This window comes from Schistocerca nitens, chromosome 7, assembly GCF_023898315.1.
Source record: "Schistocerca nitens isolate TAMUIC-IGC-003100 chromosome 7, iqSchNite1.1, whole genome shotgun sequence".
Taxonomy (NCBI): domain Eukaryota; kingdom Metazoa; phylum Arthropoda; class Insecta; order Orthoptera; family Acrididae; genus Schistocerca; species Schistocerca nitens.
This window is the reverse complement of record NC_064620.1, coordinates 423,162,633-423,189,689: the sequence shown is the minus strand read 5'-3', so window position 1 is coordinate 423,189,689 and position 27,057 is coordinate 423,162,633. Positions and strand designations below refer to the sequence as shown.

Below are 27,057 nucleotides of genomic sequence, written 5' to 3'. Positions count from 1 at the left end.
TTAGCATAAATTTATACAGATTCCATAAAACGTCCAACTCATGTGACTTCCATGAAGTTTTTTTTGTACTAATGTCGTTCGTCGAATTACTGCAGTTCATTTTCTTATCTTAAAAATATAAGGCACTGAGCGTAAGCAAAACATGCAATAGCGAGTAAATATACCAGTAGAGAACAGAATGTCAACAAGTGGATGCAGCACAATCCCTATAACGAGGCTCTGCCAAGCGAACAATCTATAATTAATACAATAGTGTGACCTAAACTCTATGTACGTACACAGTATATCAGCATTTCTATATTCTAAATTGAAGAGTAGTTATGACAACAAAACAGAAACGTGTAAATATGCAATCCATACGCACAGCAGCAAACATGCCTTACACAATAAACAGGTCATTAGCATCACATCGACATAAGCAAATAAATGTTCATATGTAATCTTAATAAGTAAACATGAAGGCGCAAGCAGATAAATCACAAAGTGTAACTTACATATCTAACCACATCAGCACAATTAATCAGGTGACAATTATAATTTAAATAAATAAGCACAGCTGGCACATAATAAAAAAAATATGACGTCAGTGAAAAAGCATAGCAGCCAAGCGATGCATAATATACGCAAGTAATAACACTGTTCATTAATCAATAATTGTCAAAATCAGTAAATGTACACAAGCACGTCGCTTTACAAGTAAATTCATAGAACATAAAATTTAGCACAAAGTATGAATCACGTAATCGCGAGCAGCAAATTACATCTAAAGTACGTACCTAAGTGAAATTATGTTACCTGAAAAATAAACTCAATTAATCATTGCCTTTTTAGTTTGAAATTACATTCTTCCTGAAATTTTCTCTATAGCAAGTCGTCTTAACGTCGGACACGCACAGAATTTACCTGAAGGTCTTAAATATTTTACACAACCGTATCCTGAAAAATACTGAATGTTAATAACATAATTTATAAAGTCACCACAGCTTTATACAGAATTTATTCGGAGAAATTAGACTGTGTATTTGTTTACGTCTGTCAGTGCATTCGCACTGAGTGCTCGATCAGCTGTAGGCGCGTGACGTAGGAAGTGATTGTTTGCGGTCAACGACTGCCTTGTGCGGCGCGCAGACTGACTGTTGCTTTGAGTATGTGCCGCCGCCAAAACACAGCGCGGTACTCTTGCATTCTCCGCATGTTTACGTAGCTGTTAGTTTCTCTAAAGTATGTCATTCTACAAAAATTTTTACGTTCGATATATGATGTATTCCCTTAGAGCGCCGAGATTTAAGAGTTTCTACTTCAACAGTGTTATCATGAATAATTTTGCGAACTCTATACGGACCGTTATAAAGCAGAAAAAATTTGCGACATAAGCCTTTTCCTTTATGAGATAAACGATGAGACTTAATTAACACCTTTTGACCAACTGACAAGATTTTTAAACGACCAGGACGTTTAGCTGATTTCTCTCTTCTTGCAGCCGCAGACCCAATATTTCGTAGAGCCAGGTTGACAACTTCAGAATGCCGCAGTTTCCGTGAAGGCGGAAAAGGAACGATTTCAGAAATGCGATTTGTTGGTACTTTATTTTTTAATATCAATAGAGGCGGTAAAGAAGTTGAATCATTAGGAAGTTCATTCAGAATGTTTTGAAAAATATGAAGATACTGATCCCAAGTTCTGTGATTCTGATGACAATAAAGACGGCACAATTTATTGATTTCCTTCATCCATCTCTCTGAAGCGTTAGATTGAGGGTGAAAAAGTGAAATAAAAATTGGTTTAATCTTACGACGCCGTAGAGTACGAAGCCAAATTTTAGAGCGAAACTGTGATCCATTATCTGATATAACCTTATCAACATGACCAACTTCTTTAAGAAAATGTTTGATGAAAGCATTAGATACTGAACGAGCTGTTGCTTTGCGTAAAGGTGTAAAACACACATATTTTGATGTCAATTCCACTGCTACGAAAATGTACGCAAAACCATTAGTAGAACGGACCACTGGACCGAACAAATCGACTGCAGCCATCTCCTTTAATTTCGCTGGAATGATAGGAAACAACGGTGCTCTGTGAGAAACAGTTGACGGCTTAGCCTTTTGACATAATTTGCATTTGGCAAGAACAGATCGAATACGTTTTTCCATATTATTGAAGTAGCAATTTTCTCGCAATTTATGAAAGCATTTTCTGGGACCAAAGTGCGCATAACTGAAATGTGTAAACGAGGTGTGGCCAAATCATCCAATCTAACAAAGCGTCTAAGAAAATTACAGACACCCAGTAAACTACGAACATCACGTTTTGTGGTAGGAACAGCATAATTACAAATAGCGTCTAGTTTCTCTGTATCAGGAAGAATACCTTCTGTAGGAATAATGTGACCGAGAAATTTCACCTGAGAACGACCAAATTCAGATTTTTCCAAGTTCACTGTAATGCCAACTCTTGCAAAAATACGTAATAATGAATCCAAAATTTTGTTGTACTCACTCCAAGAACGTTTAGCAATAAGAATATCGTCAACATATAAAGTAATATTGTCACGAAGATAAGCAGGTAAAATTTCATTTAAGCTACGAATGAATGCTGCAGAAAATATAGTAAATCCAAACGGTAATTTCCAAAGTCACTTTCGGGTAAAATAGTCAAATCCGGTTATTGTTTACCTACTGTCTAGGTAGATGGATAGTAGAAGAGTTGTTTTTATAGATACAAAGAATAGTGAAAGAGTAGGCAGCGGTGCAGAAAACTAAAAGGGAAATAACACCACTACAGCTCGGGGCCTTGTGATCGCTACGGCACATATTCACTTAGTGTAGTGAATCCCCTGAGGACTTTAATTGCTGCACATAAATTTCAGTTTGTGACTTAATGGCAAATTTGGCGGAAGTGCGCACGTAAATCGATCCAACCATGAACATGGATGTATGTCATTTTTAGAATTGCGGAAGATCTTAAATTTCCGAACAGTCAAAAAGTGTTTATAGTCAAAGTTTTCGCCTCGTGGCGACAAAGACCTACCGCGTCTGTCCCAGTTTGAATGTCGATTATTGTCAAGTTCGCGCGCCTGGCGCTCTCTTGTTACATCCCGTAAATGAAACAAATTACTTTCTTCAAAGCCCTCTGCTATCTGTGATACTAAATTTCGTCTGCTGTCTTTTCCTGCGATTTCGCTTTCAATATATTTGTCTTGCTTTTGTAATGCCTCAGATTCCCTTTTGACGCGTTCATTAACTTTTCCCTGATTTTCAACATGCTTATTTATGTCCTGGTACTCTTCGGTTTCTGCAAATGGTAATGGAGCTGTATCATCTGAATCTCTGTCCCCATGTAAACTAAGATTTGTCAATTTATCTGAAATCTCCTCAACTCTTTCCGATAAGTCACCTATTTTTTCTTTCTGTTTACTTACGTCTTCCGTAAGTGTCGCGACTCGGGTTTCAGTATTGTCACATTTAGTAGTTAACTGTTCACACTGTTGCATTAAGTTATTTATTCTGTCATTTGGAACGGATTCCTCGATTCTCTCAAATATTTCTTCCTTATCGTGTGCACGTTGTAAATTTAACTCTGAAAATTTTTGTACTATCACGCGATCTCTTTCTTCCTGTTCTCTATCCTGTTCCCTTTGTCTAATTTCTACTACAATTAATCTATTATTGTGAGCATTCAAAATCGGTTGTACTTCCTCTCTAATCTCTTTCTTTAATTCATCCTTCATGTTTTTGAAACATGTCCCTATTCGTGAGTCTAACCGTGTTTCCATTGTTTCCATCTCTGCTTTAATTGTTCCTATTTGTGATCCCAACTGTGATCCCAGTGAGTCTAACCGTGTTTCCATTGTTTCCCTATCTGTTTTTAATTCAGATCGTAACTGTGATCCCATTGTTTCCCTATCTGTTTTCAATTCAGATCGTAACTGTGATCCCCATGTTTCCCTATCTGTTTTCAATTCAGATCGTAACTGTGATCCCAAATTTAATATTGCACCCAACAACTGCTCCATAATAGCCGGTTCGAAATTCTTTTCGCCCCTAACATTTCCCGCGAAACCAACTTCTTTCGTCATGGCTGTAAAGCTATCTGTGTTCGATACTATTTCAGAATCTTCTATCGTTAATCTCGTATTCTGTGAATTTTCTGATTGAGAAAAATTTTGAAATGGTTCCGGACTATTTTTCCGACTTATTAAATTGTTTTCCACTTCATTATTCATGATACTGTTTTCCTCTGTTGGCGAGTTCGCCATGTTAAAAATTTCGTCATTCTCACTATCCATCATTTTTGCCTTTATCATCGATCGCGTAATCATTTACAAAATATACAAAACTCGTCACTATATGAAAATTGCACACAATGACACTTTATCTCCAACAATCATTCACTCGAAATGTTTCCCTCAAACACGATTAACGAACAATTGAAATAATTGCACTAAATCGTCAAACGCGTATACAAGGCAATAAAAATTAAATTTTGAAAAATACCATTAGAAGAATGCTAATTACCAAATCTACACATGCAATATAGACTACAATTACTGAACTACAAATTACTACAACAATACTACTGTCTACACAATCAGAAGAATTCCAAGGGACGATCCGAAGCAGTGGACGCCACGTGCATGGGGGCTTAATTAAAAATGTAATGAAAATGATTTTGATTTCTTGCTTTATCAGCTGTCTGTCCGATTACGAAGTCTCGTAAACGGTTGGCCCTGACTCGTATTATTACGCAATCTGACTGCTTAGAACAATAACAAAGAATGAAATGGAAATTTTCATTAACACAGTTAATTAATTAAGCCCCCAGCAACTATAAAACCAACGCAACAACAAGCACAAGAGTAACTGTTCTGTGTGTGGGAGTGTGACTCAACGTACGCATCTGGCACGGTTCTTCTTCAACAACACAACAATTTTTAAATAACATTATACTGAATTAATTAAAGAAAATACAAATACCATAATTACTCAAGAGAACCACAATTACACTCTAATCCAAGAACCCAAGCCAGATGCTTTGTTGACTGAACCTGTAATGACACATTATTTAAAACATGGAAATAATGAAAAATAAATCAAGTTTCGTTACCTTCATATATTGACCAAAATCACTCTCATAATTACAATATATCTCCACACCGCCTCGCTATTACCACATCTGAACAAGAACCTTTCAGTATCACATCTCAGCAAGCACTCCCTACTAGCACATCTGAACACCAACTGACTACTACGAGTCCTGGACAAGCACTGCCCACTACGACATCTCAATAATCACTTCCTGTGGAGGCGGCGGAACAATGCTCTCTAGCGATCTCTGGCGCTGTGGCTCAGTGTAGCCACCTTTCAACAGCACACTCCCGTTAGGCGTTTTGATCACAATAGCCATATATCAACACGATATCGACCTTTTCCGCCATTGGTAAACGGTCCATTTTAACAGGGTAATGTATCACGAAGCAAATACCGTCCGCACTGGCGGAATGTTACGTGATACCACGTACTTATACGTTTGTGACTATTACAGCGCCATCCATCACAAAGAGAAAAATGTGGCCCAACTAAAATATTCACATTTCTTTACTTACTACACGAATATGTAATAAAAATGGAGGTCCCTATTTAAAAAAACGCAGTTGATATCCGTTTGACCTATGGCAGCACCATCTAGCGGTCCAACCAATAGCGCCATCTGGTTTCCCCCTTCGAGCTAGACAAGTTTCGTTGTTTGTAGTTTTTTCGTTTGATGCTTATTTCGTGAGATATTTGGCGCGGTCACTATCAATGGACCACCCTGTATATGGGGCTTGAAGGAATTATTTTACACTTTTTCCTCCGATTTAAAAACATGGTAAATTAAAGGTCATGTTGATTAAATTATTGTTTTAATTTAATCTTATGTATTTGCTGTACGTGCGTCGTATCTTGCACTCAGTGCATAAGAGGATCAAGTGCTCCTCAAGAACCGGCCGAAGTGTCCGAGCGGTTCTAGGCGCTACAGTCTGGAAGCGCGCGACCGCTACGGTCGCAGGTTCGAATCCTGCCTTGGGCATGGATGTGTGTGATGTCCTTAGGTTAGTTCGGTTTAAGTAGTTCTAAGTTCTAGGGGACTGATGACCACAGATGTTAAGTCCCATAGTGCTCAGATCCATTTGAACCATTTGCTCCCCAAGAAGTAATCGCCAGGTAATGTATGTGTTGTGTTGTTGCTGCTACGCTAACCCTTGTTTTCGTTTGCCCACAGCCGCAGCCTCTGCTCGACCCTTCGGAATTACTGAGGCCGGAGCCCCTATACGCAGGGAAGCCGGTCTCGCAGTTCCGCGACTACACCATCGACGAGAATGACCCCGTCAAGGAGCGCGTGCGCAAGCTCTACCTCGCCATGCACACGCACCAGACCGTGGACTTCGTCAAGAGTAAGTACCCGAGCGTCTCTCACAACACAAGTACCTAAAAACGGGTGGTACAAAATAGGGGCTATAAAAGTCTTGTGGACTACAAAACATTATGGGGTTGACAGAATAATATACTATAGTAGACAAACTGAAATTTAATACAGAAGGTTTCTAAGTGCTTTCCTTCTGCAGTATTATATGTATAGAGTCCTGAACTGAATTTGGAAAACCTTTATTTTAGACTGCACAGATCTCTCTGGAAATTGCAATACCAACGCTCTGGAATGTTGTAAATGTATCTTTGAAATAATCGGGACCATAAGGAGACCATTCCACATGATTTCCAGTGAATTGTAAAGTGGCCGGTACGACGATCGGATCTCTGAAGGTCTCCTGAAAGAAATCGAGGCCGTTGTACGGTGTGGACAAGCTCCATCCTGCTTGAACCAGAAGTTTCGGGCCATTCGGCCGCCTCGTGCAGCCGGTACAAATCCGCGTTCCAGTACCTGTTCTATTTCTCCGCAGGGACAGCTCTCCCCATAAAAATGGGCACTTAATGGCTTGAGCACTAATTGCGCCCCACACATTTACTTTTTGGTGTTGAGATGGAGCAGCAGCTTGAGCGTTAGAGACACAGTAGCCCCATGGAGTCAGTTCTGTATTTTGGCATACATATGGAGATGGAAGTGTGCGCCGGCCGGAGTGGCCGTGCGGTTCTAGGCGCTACAGTCTGGAACCGTGAGACCGCTGCGGTCGCAGGTTCGAATCCTCCTTCGGGCATGGATGTCACTCAGTGATGTCCTTAGGTTAGTTAGGTTTAAGTAGTTCTAAGTTCTAGATGACTGATGACTTCTGAAGTTGAGTCCTATAGTGCTCAGAGCCATTTGAACTATTTTGGAAGTGTGCCTCATCACCAATCAGATCCGATCCGAATCGACTGTTCTATTTTCAAAGGCCTCAATCATCCCATCTACAAAATAATATCGTCGCTCCACATACGTAACCTTGAAAGGTTGGCACCATTGAATTTTGTGAGGGGGGAAAAGGTTACGTTTCTCTTTCATTATACTCTGGAGAGACCGCCGTGACATCCTGAATCTCTGTGCAGAGTTTCTTGTTGTGTAGTGCGCTCGTCGTTGTACAAGGTTCGCACCTGTTCCATATTCTCCAGTGTTACAACTGAGGCTGGTCGTCCTGCTGACTGTCCCTTCATATTCGTATCTGGTCAGAACATCACACAGACTCTGTACGAGAGGATGCTTGAATTTTAACTTCAGTTCTGTACTGTAACTTCACCGAGAAGTAATCACTCCGCGATGGTACTGTTCTTGGACGAGTGTGGTGTTCAATGCGTGTCTCACCGGCAACGGTATGTCCAGAATTTTGTACGATCAACAAATGATGTTGCAATGTTAGTGCCTCTCTTCTGATACGTGAAATGTCGTTGAGTTAGCTATACAGCTCCCAGAGTACAACACAATAGTACCACAATGGAACCGTTTCGGCATATACTTAAACCACAGTATGAAATTGCTCTTCAACACCTATTTTGCGTCACCCTGTGCTTCGTCGTACTAAAGCGGTTACTATGCTTTGCTAGGGGACAATGGCACGTTATATCTACCTCTTATAGCCTCAATAACTTCATTCACTTGTAAGTTCCAGCGAATTTTTGACGTAACGTATTAGCACTAGGGACACCCCATGTTGGCAAATCTCATGGTAAGGTTATAAGGTAATTGTACTTATTTCTTCGTTATTGTGTATCCTTGCTCGCTTATTTTAAGTTGCATTAGAAGAGAGACTTTATCAGAGCTACAGATCTCCATCTGAGGGTAAAAACTGCACGAGGTAAAGGGGACAGCCGAACTTAGCCCCTTTTTATTCTCAGGTCGGCACGAGAAGTGGCGCAAGTTCGACAAGTTCCGTGCTCCCGTGCTGGAAGCCCTCGACACGCTGAACAAGCTGGTGGACGAGAGTGACCCTGACGTCGACGTGCCCAACATCGTGCACGCCTACCAGACAGCCGAACGCATCCGCGAGGACTTCCCGGACTGCGAGTGGCTGCAGCTCACTGGACTCATACACGACCTGGGCAAGGTGTGTCTAGCTCGCTTACTTGTGTTTTGTACGAAATCACATGAGACTCTGTAATGTCGGCTAGCACTTCACATGTTTAAACTGCGACCCTATGTGTCACAAAAACTGCCTTTTGCTTCAGGTGCCAACGATTTTTCGGCTGTCGACCTTCGTTTTAGTTATGGTATTCAGTCACATTCAGTATTACATAACGTAGTATACTCATAACTAGGGCAATCCCTCAGATCAATTTCTTCGAGAATTCCAAATATTGTTAGTGTCGCCGGCCGCTGTGGCCGAGCGGTTCTAGGCACTTCAGTCCGGAACCGCGCTGCTGCTACGGTCGCAGTGCCGAATCCCGCCTCGGGCATGGATGTATGTGGTGTCCTTAGGTTAGTTAGGTTTAAGTAGTTTTAAGTATAGGGGACTGATGACCTCAGATGTTAAGTCCCATAGTGCTTAGAGCCATTTGAACCAATTTTGTTCGTGTCAAATAAGCAACCAAGCTACCTCGCTCTGAGACGCAATGTCTTCTTTGTTATGAGGACGTACTGCAAAGTAGTGCCTCCGAATTTTGTATGTGAATATTCTTAAAGCTTTAAAAAACAAACGTCATTAACATTCTACTTCTTTATTCTTCATTTCTCTACATAGTCACCCTGGCGATGAACACATTTCTCCCAACGATAGCGGCCGGCCGGCGTGGCCGTGCGGTTATAGGCGCTTCAGTCTGGAACCGCGTGACCGCTACGGTCGCAGGTTCGAATCCTGCCTCGGGCATGGATGTGTGTGATATCCTTAGGTTAGTTAGGCTTAAGTAGCTCTAAGTTCTAGGGGACTGATGACCACAGATGTTAAGTCCCATAGTGCTCAGAGCCATTTGAACAATTTTGAACCCAACGATAGATCCTTTTGTGGATACCGTTACTGTGAATGTCTCACTTTGTTGACGGAGGCACAACCTGGTCTCTGATTGCACCGCTTCATCACTATCAATGTGTAGCTCTTGAAGGTATTCTTCAAGATTCGGGAACAGATGAAAATCGGATGTGGCGAAATAGGGACTGTATGGAGGATAGTCGGCGACATTGAACCCAAAGCGTGGGATTCTTGCAGATGCTGCGGCACTCTTGTGGGCCTAGCATTGTCATGCTGAAGGAGAGAATGCTCCATGTGTGGGCGAACTCTTCCAGTCCTCAACTCCATACTCGCACGCTATTTCTCACGTGCCGACATAGTTACGTTACACATCGCCGTGTTACACGCTTCAGTTTTGACTGTTCTAGCAGCAGAGGGCTGCTAATATGTAGACTTGAAGAACAAAGGTGCAGAATGTTAATATCGTTTCTTTTATTTAAAAAGTTCGGAGGGATTAATTTTGAGCACGCCCTCGTACGTACTTTTTCGTGTTGAATTGTTGAATCCTCACTCATTCAATCCATCAGTCTCCTGTAACACAAATTTCAAGATCTTTTGATTACTTCATTTGAGTCTTAACCATTGTCAACATTCTGCACCCATGGCTATTCATGAATACTATTTCTTTTGCCTTAAGATCTACATTTTTTCGATATTTTCAGCTGCCTACTTTTTGCTACCTATTCGCAGTACGTACAAATACGTATCCTCAGATAGGTCCTCAATAAACGCATTCTTCTTTATAAACTTGAGACCCACAAATTGATATTATAAAACGACTAGAACATACTGTAGGATATGCATAACTTACTTTGTGCAACGAAAGAGTAGTGGGTATCAATGAACATTTGAATAAATTCTATGAAGCCACTAACTTGTGATAAGTTCATTATCCAGTTTCTCGAGCGTGTAAGCAGCCGACTTTGTAGGAAAGTCACGTTCAGTGATTATGCATGGCTCAGTCTGTTAATACAACCTTCTGAATTTTCAAATCTGAATTGTAAGTACACACAGCAATCACGTTGTACATGAAGTGTAGTACACCAGCTCTCTCTGAATCTCTAGATAGAGACTTACGTTCTAACCTGAAAGGCATGCGAAGAAAGGGCCGAAGCGTACTGTGTATTTCGATTTCGGTGTGTACTGATTATAATAGCGGCTCTCTAAAACGGGAATAGCTGCCGAAGGCAGAAAGTCTGTGAAGTTGCATGTGGTAACTGGATGCAGGCTGCAAAGTGCACACACTATCGTGAAAATGATCGAATGTTTAAACAGTAACCCGGAATTTGGAATAAATCTCATACATTTGGATTCAAGTATTTATTATTTCACCTAAAGCATAGTCAGAGCTACAACGAAGCACACAACCCCGAGTGCGTGAAAAATACGATATAAGAGATCAACATAAGAGAAAGAAATGAACAACAAGAATTCTATATTAAACTTCCTGGAAGGCTGAAACTGCGTTTCGGACGGAGACTCGAAATCGGGACTTTTGCCTTTCGCGAGGAAGTGCTCTCCTGACTGAGCTACCTAGGCACGACTCACGACCCATCCTCTCAGCTTTACTTCTGCCAGTACCTCGTCTTCTATTTTCCCAACTTTAAGGTAAATCTCCTGCACATTCATTAGAAAATAATGAAAACATTTCATTAGACGTGGGTGCGATGAATTCACAGTGCTATTATTTGGGTGAATTAACGTAAACCCGGTTTTTTGCCATGCCTCGAAAACTGATCGTTTCACCTAACAACGAATGGTTATTTTGAATACAGGGAAATGAACGTTAAAAATCTGGAAATGCTGGAGTTTATGTAATGCCAAGCTGCGCGATGCGAGTCAGATTCTCAACAAACATTTATAAAACGAAATCTGTGAATAATCAGCAGACACTGTCTTCAAAGCGACTTAATACATTACTCAATCATAGCAGCGCTTCTGACCCGAAACGCAGCCACACGAAGGCGTAAACAGATTAAACTTCTCCTATGCCGTTTCATAAGGCCAGTTCCCAGCGATATAGTGGACCCGCTGTCCTTTCATTGGAGTTTTTTGGATAAAATCATACACGCGACCTGGGTTCTGTACTTATTTCTGCCTCTGAACTTTACGTCAGTATGCTATGAATAGGTTGTTGCGGGAGCAGAATGGCAAAGTGTTCTCATTTTACGTTCTAGTAACATTTCGTGGCGGTCATGTAATTAAGTAAGGAAGGAAATCGGGATTCTTCGGTCGGCACCTTCAGACAGCTGGAGTTCGATATCCTGATAGTACAGAGATCACTGATTGCTTGCCACAGAAATTTTTCAGTATGTCTGCTATCTAGAAAAATCTGTTTCTGAAAGTTAGTACTGTGAGAGTCTACATTCAATGTTAAAAGCACTTTTCTATAGTGTCCTGTCCAAGATTAACATTTAACCATCTATCATGTCTATCTGCTGCAGAGACAGTCAAATATTTTAATTTACGTTTTCTTTATGTGCGTTTGTAGCTAACAGCCAGCTCACATCCGGTTTCTTTAAGTTCCCGAACCAGTTCCTAATCGCTTTCAGTAACCACGTCTATGGAGTCATCCAACCGTATCACTCCCATTTCCTGAAAAAAACTTCACGCATGGAGATAATCTTTCGCGTCTTATATTGGATCTTCAGTATACAAACTAGTATGAATGGTGACGATGAGCAACGTATTTGCTGATTTTAAACTCTTTCACCAGTCTATCAGTGTTAATTATTCCAGCCTGCTTCGTATGGGTATAATGGATTTCCTTTCAACCCTTGCAGTCGATACTACTGTGTCTTAGAACAGCTAACATCCTGTTCCATTAAAGATTAGCGAAAGCCTTGTCTTTTTAGCCTTATCATATAAATAACATACAATGCCATTCTTAGAGGAGGGAACACAGTTTATAAAGATGTCATCAGCCATCACAAGAATTACGTTACATAAATCCACCAGTGATGCTGGATCGAATCGGAGAGAAAAGAAATCTATGCCACCACTTGACTAAAAGAAGGAACTGATAGATGACACACTTCCAGAGATTTGACAAAGTACTGAGTTTGATGATGGAGGCGTCTGAGGTCTGTAAAAACTGTATACTGAGACCAAGGCTTCACTGTAGTAAGCAGATTGAAATGAATGTCGGTTAGTATCACTATGCAGAGATGAGGTGGCTTGTACAGATTATACTAGCAAGGAAGGCTGAATCGAAACAGTCAGGGCTGAAGACGACCACTGTCATAACAACAACAACAACGGATCCTTCATAGTAAATCGAATAAGTGTATAAAGAAAGATATCTTTCATTAAACATGAAGGGTCTTTCATTTACGAACTGACCTGTGGAACGGCTTTTCATTAAGTTACTGACTGCTATGGGTAATACATTATCTAGGCATTAGTTAATTGTGTAGGGGGAGGGATAAGGGAGAACAAAGAAGAGAGAAAAGGGAAGAGATATGGGAGAAAACAGGAGAGAAACTGGATTAAAAGAAAATGCTTGAAGAAAATTGGACTCGAAGGCTACGGTAGGTCAGTCTGTACTGAGAATGCTGAGGAAAACAGTCTCGTAAAAACTGTAAAGGAAAAAAAATCTTGTTAATACCGATTACTTAGTGCATTACCAATTTGCAGAATACTATGTGGATCAACAAATCTGAATGGTGTGTTCAGACTAAGATCAAGCATTGGAAAATTTGTTATACAGGATCCTCTTCGTTAAACAGAGTTTTTATACTTTGATGATTATGATCTCCGCAGTGCCACATGCCATGAAAAGGCTGATACAAGTGTTCCACCTCGCCTGCCCCAAATTATCGTTGTCGCATTTGCCTCACAGCCAGACTGGAGGTAATTTTTGTTGTGGACTGGCAAGACAGCCAATCCACAATGACGGGAAGCCGAAAGGCACGCGTTAAAGCTCACGCAGGATGGCGTGAGGTCTGGAACAGGACAATGTCTTGAGACTAGCAAAAAAGGTACGTAGAATCTGGAATACTTAACTTTAATCCATAATTGGTGAACATCGTTCTGACGGTACATGCATCACAAGATAAATAGCAAATGATAATGGCGCCTTGCTAGGTCGTAGCAAATGACGTAGCTGAAGGCTATGCTAACTATTGTCTCGGCAAATGAGAGCGTATTTTGTCAGTGAACTATCGCTAGCAAAGTCGGCTGTACAACTGGGGCGAGTGCTAGGACGTCTCTCTAGACCTGCCGTGTGGCGGCGCTCGGTCTGCAATCACTGATAGTGGCGACACGCGGGTCCGACGTATACTACCGGACCGCGGCCGATTTAAAGGCTACCACCTAGCAAGGGTGGTGTCTGGCGGTGACACCACAATTTTTTAATCTGGCAACTGACAGAGAGCCATCGTTATATTTTTCTCAAAAGATGTCCGATTAAAAATTGTGAGATACGATGTTAATTTTTTTTTACTGTGGTCTGAGGGCTTTAGAGCAGGACTGGTTAACACGGAGGTCTGGGAGCTTTGAAGTAGGATTAGTTAACACTACATTGAGCCTCGCTTGAGCAGGACCTCGGTAACTAGCATTTACCGTTCGTCTTCCGGAAAAGTAGAATGTTTCTTCCGTTTCAGTTCATGGCGTTCTACGATGAGCCTCAGTGGGCCGTCGTAGGCGATACTTTCCCAGTGGGCTGCGCCTGGGCCGACTCCATCGTCTACAGGGACACCAGCTTCGTCGACAACCCGGACGGCAAGGACCCACGATACAAGTATGTCGTTCACATTAATGACTTTCTTCTACTTTTTTTAGCCAAATTGCTTTCAAAATACCTCGCAACGACCAAATGCTACATGCTGGTCTTCAGAAATTGGCAATAATGGTAATACAAAGTATTCTGACTGGCGCTCACAGTTAGAATCCCATCCTAGAAGCCGGCCGCGGTGGCGGTGCGGTTCTAGGCGCTCCAGTGCGGAGCCGCGCTGCTGCTACGGTCGCAGGTTCGAATCCTGCCTCGGGCATGGATGTGTGTGATGTCCTTAGGTTAGTTAGGTTTAATCAGTTCTAAGTTCTAGGGGACTGATGACCACAGCAGTTGAGTCCCATAGTGCTCAGAGCCCTTTGAACCATTTGAGCCATCCAAGAATTGCGTATACATTTAGACGCGTGCGCGGAGACAGGTTGACACTTGGATATCCCGTTAGTAGTATTTTCTACAACCTACAATATTTTGCATAAATATCCCGTCTGTTATTTTCTCTGATTATTGTATTTGACTACTATGTTGCGTTTTAAATGAATGTATGCATGTTAATTGGTGACTACTTAACTAATATCTGTAGGTACAAATTGAATGCAATGTAGATGTCACATGTGTGCATCATGCTGACTAGGTACCTGTAGATGAAACAAAGTTGTCTCGAGATAGATTGTACATCACAATAAAATAAAAATACAGCTGCAAGGAAATCGAATTTCCTCGGAATAAATAAATAACAGGTAAAAGCCCTATGTATTTCGGCACGTAACAAACTCTACAAAAATTGTTTTTGGTTAGTTAGATTGAGAAGGTGATAAGTTGGAAGTATCAGTGGTGCAACAAATGTATCCCATGACGATCAACTATTTTTTTGGGCTTCATTTCTGATTTCAAAATATTTTTCTTTAGCTTTCTCAGTCTGTTTATGTTATAACTGACTGTATGCTTTAAATGACTTGTCCTAATTCTCCGTTCCAATCTTAAGTCCCCTTTTTCGATTCGTTTTCAATTTTTCACCAAATTTCTTTTTTAGCGATCCGTATTATGGTTCGCTTGAAAATTTTTTTTGGAGGGTTGTTTAGCCTGCACTTATATATATATATATATATATATATATATATATATATATATATATATATATATATATATATATATTCCTTAAACTCTTTTCTTGGTGTAGATGTTCTTTAAAAGTTTGGGTCCCTTTCATTTTTCCTCTTGTTCTGTATCTTTCACCTTCCCCATACCTGGTTCGTTGATTTAACAAGATACTGGTCAATATCTCACTATTATCACCCTGAAAATGTGTGTGCTCATCACCCTTGTAGCTGGATTTTTATCTGCTATTATGTAATTAATAAGAGATCTGTGGGTTCATGTAGACCGTTTGTATTTATAGATGTTTCTTTCAAAAATATATTGGTTACTTTCGGTACATTACAGACGACAAATTCTCTCAGTTTTATTCCATTGTTGTTAATGGCATCTTTTCCATTGCTGCCGATCAACTGGTGTTTGGGTTCTTTACATAATATTGCACTCAGGGCTCCCACCAAGATGACATGACAATGGTTGTTTATTTTACGGATATGTTACTGCAAGTCTTCATAGTACAGATCTGTTTCTTCCTTCTGTCGTTCTTCTGGAGCGTAGATCCGTATAACTCTTAGATGTTCTATACCAAATTTCAGTCTTACTAGTGCAAAGAGCACATTTATCTTCCCCTTTTTTGTCTATCAAAACAGCCACTTCACTACATACTCAGATGACGCTCCACTATATAACATCAGGCAAACTTCTAGGCTTTTCGTTCCTTTCAAATTCTTTTTGGTTTCTGTAATGACTGCTACAGGGTAGCACGTGTTTGTTAGGTGACAATACGGTGTATTGTGTAAAAGTGTTTCAAGTGAAATGATGAAATACAATTATTCTATTCGCCAGAGAGTATTCGAGTATGACACACACACACACACACACACACACACACACACACACACAGAAGCGCGCGCGTGCGCACGTATACAATCTGCGCGTGCCTTAAGAATATTATTTGAAAAGGAATTTCCTGATCTTAAAGTTTCTAACCGGAGTATGATTAATCGAGCGATGAAAAAATTTCGTGAAACGTAAAGTTTTCTTGACGGGAAGCATGGACAGTGACGTAAAGTACAAACAGAAGAAACTCTGGATAACATTTGGCATGCTTTGGAAAGGTCTCCTAGGAAATCAGTTCAAAAGGCTAAAGCCATGTAAAAGAGCTGCAGTGCAAGAACTTAAACTTGGTGATCCTGCAAAAAAGGTTGCGATTTTGTGAATGTATTTTGAATGGGTTCATGACGGGGAAATTGATCCTCGCTAAAGCTTTCTTCCCCCATGAACAATGGACCTTGCCGTTGGTGGGGAGGCTTGCGTGCCTCAGCGATACAGATGGCCGTACCGTAGGTGCAACCACAACGGAGGGGTATCTGTTGAGAGGCCAGACAAACATGTGGTTCCTGAAGAGTGGCAGCAGCCTTTTCAGTAGTTGCAGGGGCAACAGTCTGGATGATTGACTGATCTGGCCTTGTAACATTAACCAAAACGGCCTTGCTGTGCTGGTACTGCGAACGGCTGAAAGCAAGGGGAAACTACAGCCGTAAATTTTCCCGAGGACATGCAGCTTTACTGTATGATTAAATGATGATGGCGTCCTCTTGGGTAAAATATTCCAGAGGTAAAATAGTCCCCCATTCGGATCTCCGGGCGGGGACTACTCAAGAGGATGTCGTTATCAGGAGAAAGAAAACTGGCGTTCTACGGATCGGAGCGTTGAATGTCAGATCCCTTATCGGGCAGGTAGGTTAGAAAATTTAAAAAGGGAAATGGATAGGTTAAAGTTAGATATAGTGGGAATTAGTGAAGTTCGGTGGCAGGAGGAACAAGACTTTTGGTCAGGTGATTACAGGGTTATAAATACAAAATCAAATAGGCGTAATGCAGGAGTAGGTTTAATAATGAATGAAAAAATAGGAGTGCGGGTTAGCTACTACAAACAGCATAGTGAACGCATTATTGTGGCCAAGATAGACACAAAGCCCATGCCTACTACAGTAGTACAAGTTTATATGCCAACTAGCTCTGCAGATGATGAAGAAATTGATGAAATGTATGACGAGATAAAAGAAATTATTCAGGTAGTGAAGGGAGACGAAAATTTAATAGTCATGGGTGACTGGAATTCGTCAGTAGGAAAAGGGAGAGAAGGAAACATAGTAGGTGAATATGGATTGGGGGGAAGAAATGAAAGACGAAGCCGCCTTGTAGAATTTTGCACAGAGCATAACTTAATCATAGCTAACACTTGGTTCAAGAATCATAAAAGAAGGTTGTATACCTGGAAGAATCCTTGAGATACTAAAAGGTATCAGATAGATTATATAATGGTAAGACAGAGATTTAGGAACCAGGTTTTAAATTGTAAGACATTTCGAGGGGCAGATGTGGATTCTGACCACAATCTATTGGTTATGAACTGCAGATTGAAACTGAAGAAACTGCAAAAAGGTGGGAATTTAAGGAGATGGGACCTGGATAAACTGAAAGAACCAGAGGTTGTAGAGAGTTTCAGGGAGAGCATAAGGGAACAATTGACAGAAATGGGGGAAAGAAATACAGTAGAAGAAGAATGGGTAGCTCTGAGGGATGAAGTAGTGAAGGCAGCAGAGGATAAAGTAGGTAAAAAGACGAGGGCTAATAGAAATCCTTGGGTAACAGAAGAAATATTTAATTTAATTGATGAAAGGAGAAAATATAAAAATGCAGTAAACGAAGCAGGCAAAAAGGAATACAAACGTCTCAAAAATGAGATCGACAGGAAGTGCAAACTGGCTAAGCAGGGATGGCTAGAGGACAAATGTAAGGATGTAGAGGCTTATCTCACTTGGGGTAAGATAGATACTGCCTACAGGAAAATTAAAGAGACCTTTGGAGAGAAGAGAACCACTTGTATGAATATCAAGAGCTCAGATGGCAACCCAGTTCTAAGCAAAGAAGGGAAGGCAGAAAGGTGGAAGGAGTATATAGAGGGTTTATACAAGGACGATGTACTTGAGTACAATATTATGGAAATGGAAGAGGATGTAGATGAAGATGAAATGGGAGATAAGATACTGCGTGAAGAGTTTGACAGAGCACTGAAAGACCTGAGTCGAAACAAGGCCCCGGGAGTAGACAACATTCCATTGGAACTACTGATGGCCTTGGGAGAGCCAGTCATAACAAAACTCTACCATCTGGTGAGCAAGATGTATGAGACAGGCGAAATACCCACAGACTTCAGGAAGAAAATAATAATTTCAATCCCAAACAAAGCAGGTGTTGACAGATGTGAAAATTACCAAACTATCAGTTTAATAAGTCACAGCTGCAAAATACTAACGCGAATTCTTTACACACGAATGGAAAAACTGGTAGAAGCGGACGTCGGGGAAGATCAGTTTGGATTCCGTAGAAATGTTGGAACACGTGAGGCAATACTAACCTTACGACTTATCTTAGAAGAACGATTAAGAAAAGACAAACCTGCGTTTCTAGCATTTGTAGACTTAGAGAAAGCTTTTGACAACGTTAACTGGAATACTCTCTTTCAAATTCTGAAGGTGGCAGGGGTAAAATACAAGGAGCGAAAGGCTATTTACAATTTGTACAGAAACCAGATGGCAGTTATAAGGGTCGAGGGACATGAAAGGGAAGCAGTGGTTGGGAAGGGAGTAAGACAGGGTTGTAGCCTCTCCCAGATGTTATTCAATCTTTGTATTGAGCAAGCAGTAAAGGAAACAAAAGAAAAATTCGGAGTAGGTATTAAAATTCATGGAGAAGAAATAAAAACTTTGAGGTTCGCCGATGACATTGTAATTCTGTCAGAGACAGCAAAGGACTTGGAAGAGCAGTTGAACGGAATGGACAGTGTCTTGAAAGGAGAATATAAGATGAACATCAACAAAAGCAAAACGAGGATAATGGAATGTAGTCAAATTAAATCGGGTGATGCTGAGGGGATTAGATTAGGAAATGACACACTTAAAGTAGTAAAGGAGTTTTGCTATTTAGGGAGTAAAGTAACTGATAATGGTCGAAGTAGAGAGGATATAAAATGTAGACTGGCAATGGCAAGGAAAGCGTTTCTGAAGAAGAGAAATTTGTTAACATCGAGTATAGATTTAAGTGTCAGGAAGTCGTTTCTGAAAGTATTTGTATGGAGTGTAGCCATGTATGGAAGTGAAACATGGACGATAACCAGTTTGGACAAGAAGAGAATAGAAGCTTTCGAAATGTGGTGCTACAGAAGAATGCTGAAGATAAGGTGGGTAGATCACGTAACTAATGAGGAGGTATTGAATAGGATTGGGGAGAAGAGAAGTTTGTGGCACAACGTGACTAGAAGAAGGGATCGGTTGGTAGGACATGTTTTGAGGCATCCAGGGATCACAAATTTAGCATTGGAGGGCAGCGTGGAGGGTAAAAATCGTAGAGGGAGACCAAGAGATGAATACACTAAGCAGATTCAGAAGGATGTAGGTTGCAGTAGGTACTGGGAGATGAAGAAGCTTGCACAGGATAGAGTAGCATGGAGAGCTGCATCAAACCAGTCTCAGGACTGAGGACCACAACAACAACAACAACAAAGTTTCTTTTACGGAATAATTTCTTTTCGGATGAGTTTCTTTTCGGACGAATTTCTTTTCGGGCGTATCAAGGTTCCATGTAAGTGGGTACGTTAATTCGTAGAACAACCGTTATTGGGTTGCCCTCGGAACCTTATACCGTCGGGTTCGAAAGGAAACATGGACTGACCAAGAGAGTCCGAAAGAACAGAAAACAGAGTAAATTTGACCCATGTAAGTGGAAGCAGTGTTAGATTTGGCTAAAGGCCCATCTGGTCGCCGCCCATTTTCTCCCAAAAAAGGAAGCGTCCTCTTTGTCTGATCGACTGATCAGTCTGGCATGGTTTACCCTACCAGGAGCATAGCTCCGCACACTGGATCATTGAAACGCACAGACCTCCATGCCAAAGTTAAGTTTTCGTTCATGGGGCGGAAGTATTTAAAAAATGGTTCAAATGGCTCTGAGCACTATGGGACTCAACTGCTGTGGTCATCAGTCCCCTAGAACTTAGAACTACTTAAACCTAACTAACCTAAGGACATCACACACATCCATGTCCGAGGCAGGATTCGAACCTGCGACCGTAGCGGAAGTATTTAAAACAGTACAACACCTCTCCATTACAAAACATTCACGAACTCTAATATTGCGTTTCTGTTAATAATTATTTTGCGTCATATTCCTAGTGGATAGACTCTTCCTGCTATGATTTGATGCATTTCATTAGTAGGTGATGAATGTCGCTTTGAAAAGTTTGTGAAATGTGGTAGTCATGCTGCGTATTTGAGATTACAGCATCTGAAAATGGCTGATGCAGCCTATGTGTAGGTTTACAGCAGAACTTGGAGTTTCTCATACCAGTTGTAGTAACAACGATGCCGTACAGCAGAAATAGATCGGTATGTCTTCTCTCCGCTGGCGGTCTGCAAAATTTCACTATAGGACCACATTTACTTTTGATTAGATAGCTTGAAGTTTTTAGCCCATTGGTCTAATAGTCTGCAATTTTCGTCGGTCTTGAATATCGCCAAAAACGAGTGAATGCCAAAAATGTTCCGGCTATAAGCATTCCAAAATAACATTTATATTTCTGACGGCTTTCAGAACCCACACACTCATAAAATTTTGTGAGCCATAGAGCTGTTAAGGTTAATGGCCTCCTCGATATACAAGTATGTACTACACCTACCGCTCGCTACAACAGTGTTCACGGATTTTCTCGGGGTGTCATTATTTCACGAGACGTGCGCTTTTCCCGTCTTCACAGCCTCCTGTTGTAAAGAGGCATTGGAACCTACGAGAAATATTCCCACAAAATGAATATGAAGGCTCTCACTAGCAATGTACACATCGGTGTAAATATGTGCATTAAACATTTCTGTATGTATGTGTACTAACTTGAATATCACAAATAACGAAAAAATGTTCGTGTGAACACTGAAATGAGTGTCATGAGTATCGCAAGTAGGATACACCCTTCACTATATAAAGTGTGATTCGGCTGGCCCTAACTATGGGTTTTATGCAACCAGCAACGCCTTCAAAAACCACGCACAAGGTTTTCATATTGTCTCGCTCGCTACACACAAACTATTAACTTTATGGAAAAACTGAACAGGACGTTTTGGTAGGACATTTATTGTAGTTGGGGGGAGCTGAATCATCCTGTTTGTGTGTGATTACATTACTGATATTACAACACAAGTGCACGTCTCATATCTGTGTAAGAACAGAAATTAGAAATGGAATCATCCGGATTACAAAATAATAATTTCGTTGCAATGAAAGGTTTCTATTCCAAAGCAAGTGAAAAATATGTTTCATTGGTCTCACCATCTGCTGAAGTAGATTAGCTTGCAAACTAGACTGTTGTCCGAATATAAAGCACAATCAGGTAAAGTATTGTATACTGAGACCTGTGTGGCGCATATTGGTGAAGCTTCTACAGGAGTGGGTACTGTGCATCAGTGAAATGTGACCTATTCGTAGCAGACGTTTCTTATCTACATTTCCAGAATTCGTTTTGATGAAGGTCCATGCTACGTATCGGACTGACAAGTGCTCCTCAAACATTTGTCATTGAGAAATATATGCTGAATTTTCTACAATTATTCATCTGCTAGGTACATAATCTGAATAACATGGTCTCATGAATAGCGAAAACATTCATGTGTTTCATCGTTCACTGCAGTGTAAAACTGTGTAACCTCAATGTTGAGTCATTTTATGTTCATAGTTACCGAGTAATTTAAGAAATGTAGTTTTTTTGTTTCCAGAGAAACCTAACAAAAACCTTAAAATCTTCAGTGAACTTGTCTTTTGAGCACAATCTGATCTGCTTATCATTTGTTGTCTTTTACAGCACCAAGTACGGCATGTACAAACCGCACTGTGGACTGAACAATGTGCTGATGTCGTGGGGCCATGACGAGTACATGTACCATGCTCTCAGGCATAACGGCTCCAAGCTGCCAGAAATAGCGCACAGAATCATCCGCTTCCACTCCTTCTACCCGTGGTACACCAACGGGGAATACATGCACCTCTGCAACGAGGAGGATATGGAAACCCTCAAGTGGGTTAAGGTGTTCAAGTAAGTAGCATATGTCTGCTCTTGCTCTGATAAGAATCCTTTCACAACTGCAAATTATTGCTTGAGATAACAATTTTCGACTGATTAATGTGATGTCACGTACTAAATTTTATATTACTTCGCTTCCTGACCTGCACGTAATGCATTCGTCATACTGTGTTCTGTGCACTGAAGTAGCATTATCTTGAGTAAGTTATTCTATAGATACATTAATGAATTTCGCAACAACATCTCCCTTCTCCCAATAAGGTGTCCTCAGTGTGCTATTCGTCAAGCACTTCGTCTAACAAAGAGGACAATCTGTCCTACTTTAAACATCACATTTATTAACAATAATTGAGGTGGACAGGGCCCACTGTTAAACTAGGAAAAGGAATTTAATTTATTCATTCTTCACACTCAGTGAAACATATAACACAGCTACATCAATGCTACAGTTCATTCCGCTTTCACTAGAAGCATTCAAAGGAATTACCTTAAATGAAAATGTATTGCTTCCTAGTCTAGTATTTTGCACTGGAAAAAGATTAAGAAATTTGCTTGCGTTATACAGGATTGTAAATGTAATACTTAGTTCAAAGGAAAAAACAACTCATTTCCACCATCACTTGATTTAGGTTTCTTCGGATGACACTGGCAGGGGGGGGGGGGGGGGGGGGAGGGGGAATGTGATGTTAAATGACGTGTTATTTGTGTGAAAAATTTTTTCGAATGAGCCCTGTCCACCTCAATTATTGTTAATAAATGTGATGTTTAAAGTAGGACGGATTGTCCTCTTTGTATTAACATTTCATTTCGAAACTGAAGCAGATATCGAGACAGATTTAATGAGAAAAAAACCTCTTCAGTGTTCCATCCAAGAAAGTAATACTTAAATTTAAGCATAATAATTCTTGCCATATTTGCATGAATGACTACATGTCACCTGAATGACCGGTACTATGTGGTAGGTATTGCTCCGTGTTCACTAAGCAACTTTTCTTTGTCGTCTGTTGCAGCAAGTACGATCTGTACACGAAGAGCGACGAAACGCCAGATATAGACGCCCTCAAGCCGTACTACCAGAGCCTCGTAGACAAGTACCTGCCTGGAACGCTCAGCTGGTAGTGTTCCATGTGTCCGACGGGTCTGCGGTTGTTTCCATCGTCTAAATAAGTGTTTGAAAATATTATCATAGCAAACGCTGAAGGGTTGATCAAAAGCTTGCTGTGCATTATGTTGTGTGTTTAATCACTAATAAACTGAATAACTTTTTCTGTAAGTTTTTTAATATACACAATTTCATTATATAAATAAATGTTTTTATTCGATGAGACTTTGTATTCCTTTTTTGAATAAAAGTTTTATATGTAAATGTATTTAGTTGTCCTACTATCCTACTCTTTGCGGTGACCCCTCAGAGTAAATGAGTACCGACGAAGCGCAATGATAATGATGTTACCTATTACGTGGTCACACTAAAACATTGTCCTCATATTACAATCAAGCAGATATCTAATCTTAACCTTTCTTTTATTTCCCTAGATCACGGTGAATAATAGCGGTGTGTGTATTTGGCAAGGGGGCATGGTTCACAAACATAGGGGGAAATCTTGAAAATGACAGATTCGTGAAGCAAATGAGAACCTTGAAACATTTGTCAGTTTCCTAAGTAATGGAGATCAAAGAATATGAGTTGCTAGCCCATGCAATTCTTACCATCATTTAAAATATCTTTTGAGAACAATTTGCTGTAAGAACCACAGCTTTTGGTCTTATACTTTTTTCTGTATTGTGTGCTGTGTTATAAGTGAAATAAAGCAAGTTAACTATTTATGTTCTGCATAGGTACACATTTCTCGAAATAAAAACAGAATAGAAGCTTCATTTCTTTCTGGAAGTTCTTTACAGTGTTGCATTTAAAATAGACTTTTAAAAAGATTCTGCTGTCATAAATTATGGCTGAAATTTTTTTAAGAAATGTGTACCAAAGTCTCAGTAATTAACTCATAGTTTTTCTTTAAAAAAAGTGTCTAAGTCATAAGAATATTCCTCCTTTAGTTAAGAATGTTTTAAGACAGTATAAAAACTTTCAGTCCTCTACCTTTAGTAGTTTTTAACCAGTGTGTACCAGAACACCAAGAAAGTAAACTTCCAGGAAATTCTAGTTAAAGTTAAAGCTTGTTTTTTTACCTAACATACGTAACACTAATGTATCCCAGGTCCACATTCATATTGGTCCTGTTGTCGTTCTCCTTCTCTTATCTTTTCAGACTTCTCCTCATTTTTGCTTCTTTGGTAGCTTCCAACACTGATATCTATGCATCGAAGAATCTGCTGTGGTTAGTGGCAATAGTTCTTTGCATATTTGATCATATAGTCCCCAGGGACTCTCATCAATTCCTTAACCTTAAAAACTTGAACTTGTACTATCAATGAAAAATTGCGAAGTATCCCGCACATCTGTGTTCAAAATATATAGAACAGATTTTGGTATCCATTCCACTATGCTGTCGTTAAAACCCTCATTTGGGTTTTAACTTCTGCCGTGTGATTACTTCTCTAATAATCTTGCGTCACTGAGACTTCAGAAACTAAAAAGTTAAAAAAACAAACGAGTGAGAACAAAATTCTGTTTTTAACAGATCTGTCTTCGTAACATGGGGACGTCACGATGTCTGCAGATACTTCTAAATTCCTCTAATTTTTGGACTTTCTTCGGTACAATTTAGTCAAACTAATCTTTTTCTTGTTCAGAACTCTATGGACAGTTTTTAAGACAAAAATTTAAAAAATCCATTTTTTGCCACTTAGTCACGTACTAGTCACCTCTAGATAATGTATGATCTGTACGAAACTAGATGGCAATCTCACATTCATCCTTAACTAATTACATACAGAAACGCAATATCACCCAAACAACAATCAGCACTATATATTTTTGTAGTGGTCTGACAAGGCAGCCAGTCCACACAGACGGGTAGCCGAAAGGGCACATGTACACACACGCCGACTGGCGCGAAGTCTGGAACAGGATTCGTAATGAATGTGATAAAGAAAAGAACGTAGCTACTAGAACACTTAACTTTTATATCGTCCTTTGGTATACAGCATGCTTGATGATACAAGTGAGACTATCTTGAGATACATGCAATGGTACAAATGGCGCCTTGCTAGGTCGTAGCCATGGACTTAGCTGAAGGCTATTCTAACTGTCTCTCGGCAATTGAGAGAAAGGCTTCGTACGTGTAGTCGCTAGCAATGTCGTCCGTACAACTGGGGCGAGTGCTAGTACGTCTCTCGAGACCTGCCTTGTGGTGGCGCTCGGTCTGCGATCCTGACAGTGGCGACACGCGGGTCCGACATGTACTAATGGACCGCGGCCAATTTAAGCTACCACCTAGCAAGTGTGGTGTCTGGCGGTGATACCACATTTTCTTGATAACATTTTAGTATGTTAGAAGTTTGTTCATCTTCAGATCACTGTACAATGGGGTGGCGACAGGCTGGGCCTCTAGCTGCGATCTGCAGTTAACATTGCCGAATCGAGAATAACTTGACGCTCCCGTGATTACCTCGAATAAGGCCAGGAAAAAGGAGACAGAAGGATAATATGTGGTGTTGAAATTATAGTATACTTAAACACTCTTGTCGCTTTTCACTTTTAATTATGAGACACCATGCATATTGTTTGTAATAGTTTTTTATGTATTCATACAAACAGACTGTAACGCTAAAACAAATACTACACCATTCTAATGACTCTCATTAACAGTCGTTCCACACTGTACACACTACACACACTCGATACAGCAGCACGTACACAAGCGTAGATAGCATCACGAGCACATTGATATCCTAGACTTTCCAGTACATCCTCCTTGTTCATCCGTTTTTCTAAAAATCTGAATCATTGTCCTTCCATGACGAAGGAAACGTTAACACTAGGAAAGTGAAATGAAGTTCGTATTACTTAACAAAGGCCTTGGGAGTCCAATTATACAGTTAAACTATACATTGACAAAAAGCTTTCAATTGATAATTTATGTGGCAGCTTTACAAACTCCTGCTTTGCGGTTATTTAAAAAGTCGTCAACTGCACTACTGGCCATTAAAATTGCTACACCACGAAGTTGACGTGCTACAGACGCGAAATTTAACCGACAGCAAGAAGATGCTGTGATATGCAAATTATTAGCTTTTCAGAGCATTCACACAAGGTTGGCGCCGGTGGCGACACCTACAACGTGCTGACATAAGGAAAGTTTCCAACCGATCTCTCATACACAAACAGCAGTTGACCAGCGTTGCCTGGTGAAACGTTGTTGTGATGGCCCGTGTAAGGATGAGAAAGGCGTACCATCACGTTTCCGACATTGATAAGGGTCGGATTGTAGCCTATCGCCATTGTGGTTTATCGTATCGCGACATTGTTGCTCGCGTTGCTCGAGATCCAATGACTGTTAGCAGAATATGGAATCGGTGGGTTCAGGAGGGTAATAAGAAGCGCCGTGCTGGATCCCAACGGCCTCGTATCACAACATCTTATCCGTATGGCTGTAACGGATCGTGCAGCCACGTCTCGAACCCTGAGTCAACATATGAGGACCTTTGCCAGACAACAACCATCTGCACGAACACTTCGAGGACGTTTGCAGCAGCATGGACTATCAGCTCGGAGACCATGGTTGCGGTTACCCTTAA

General features: G+C 40.5%; 1 protein-coding gene across 1 annotated transcript in view; it reads left to right on the top strand.

Moving 5' to 3' along the window:
- LOC126195388 (inositol oxygenase-like) overlaps positions 1-23,732 on the top strand; it is a 34,868-nt gene extending 11,136 nt beyond the window's left edge. The window contains exons 2-6 of the mRNA XM_049933979.1: positions 6,262-6,433; positions 8,304-8,512; positions 14,014-14,150; positions 22,144-22,374; positions 23,373-23,732. Of these exons, the coding sequence (XP_049789936.1) occupies positions 6,262-6,433; positions 8,304-8,512; positions 14,014-14,150; positions 22,144-22,374; positions 23,373-23,481 (858 nt within the window). The 3' untranslated portion in view covers positions 23,482-23,732. The remainder of the gene's footprint in view (positions 1-6,261; positions 6,434-8,303; positions 8,513-14,013; positions 14,151-22,143; positions 22,375-23,372) is intronic.
- The last annotated feature ends 3,325 nt before the right edge of the window (positions 23,733-27,057 follow it).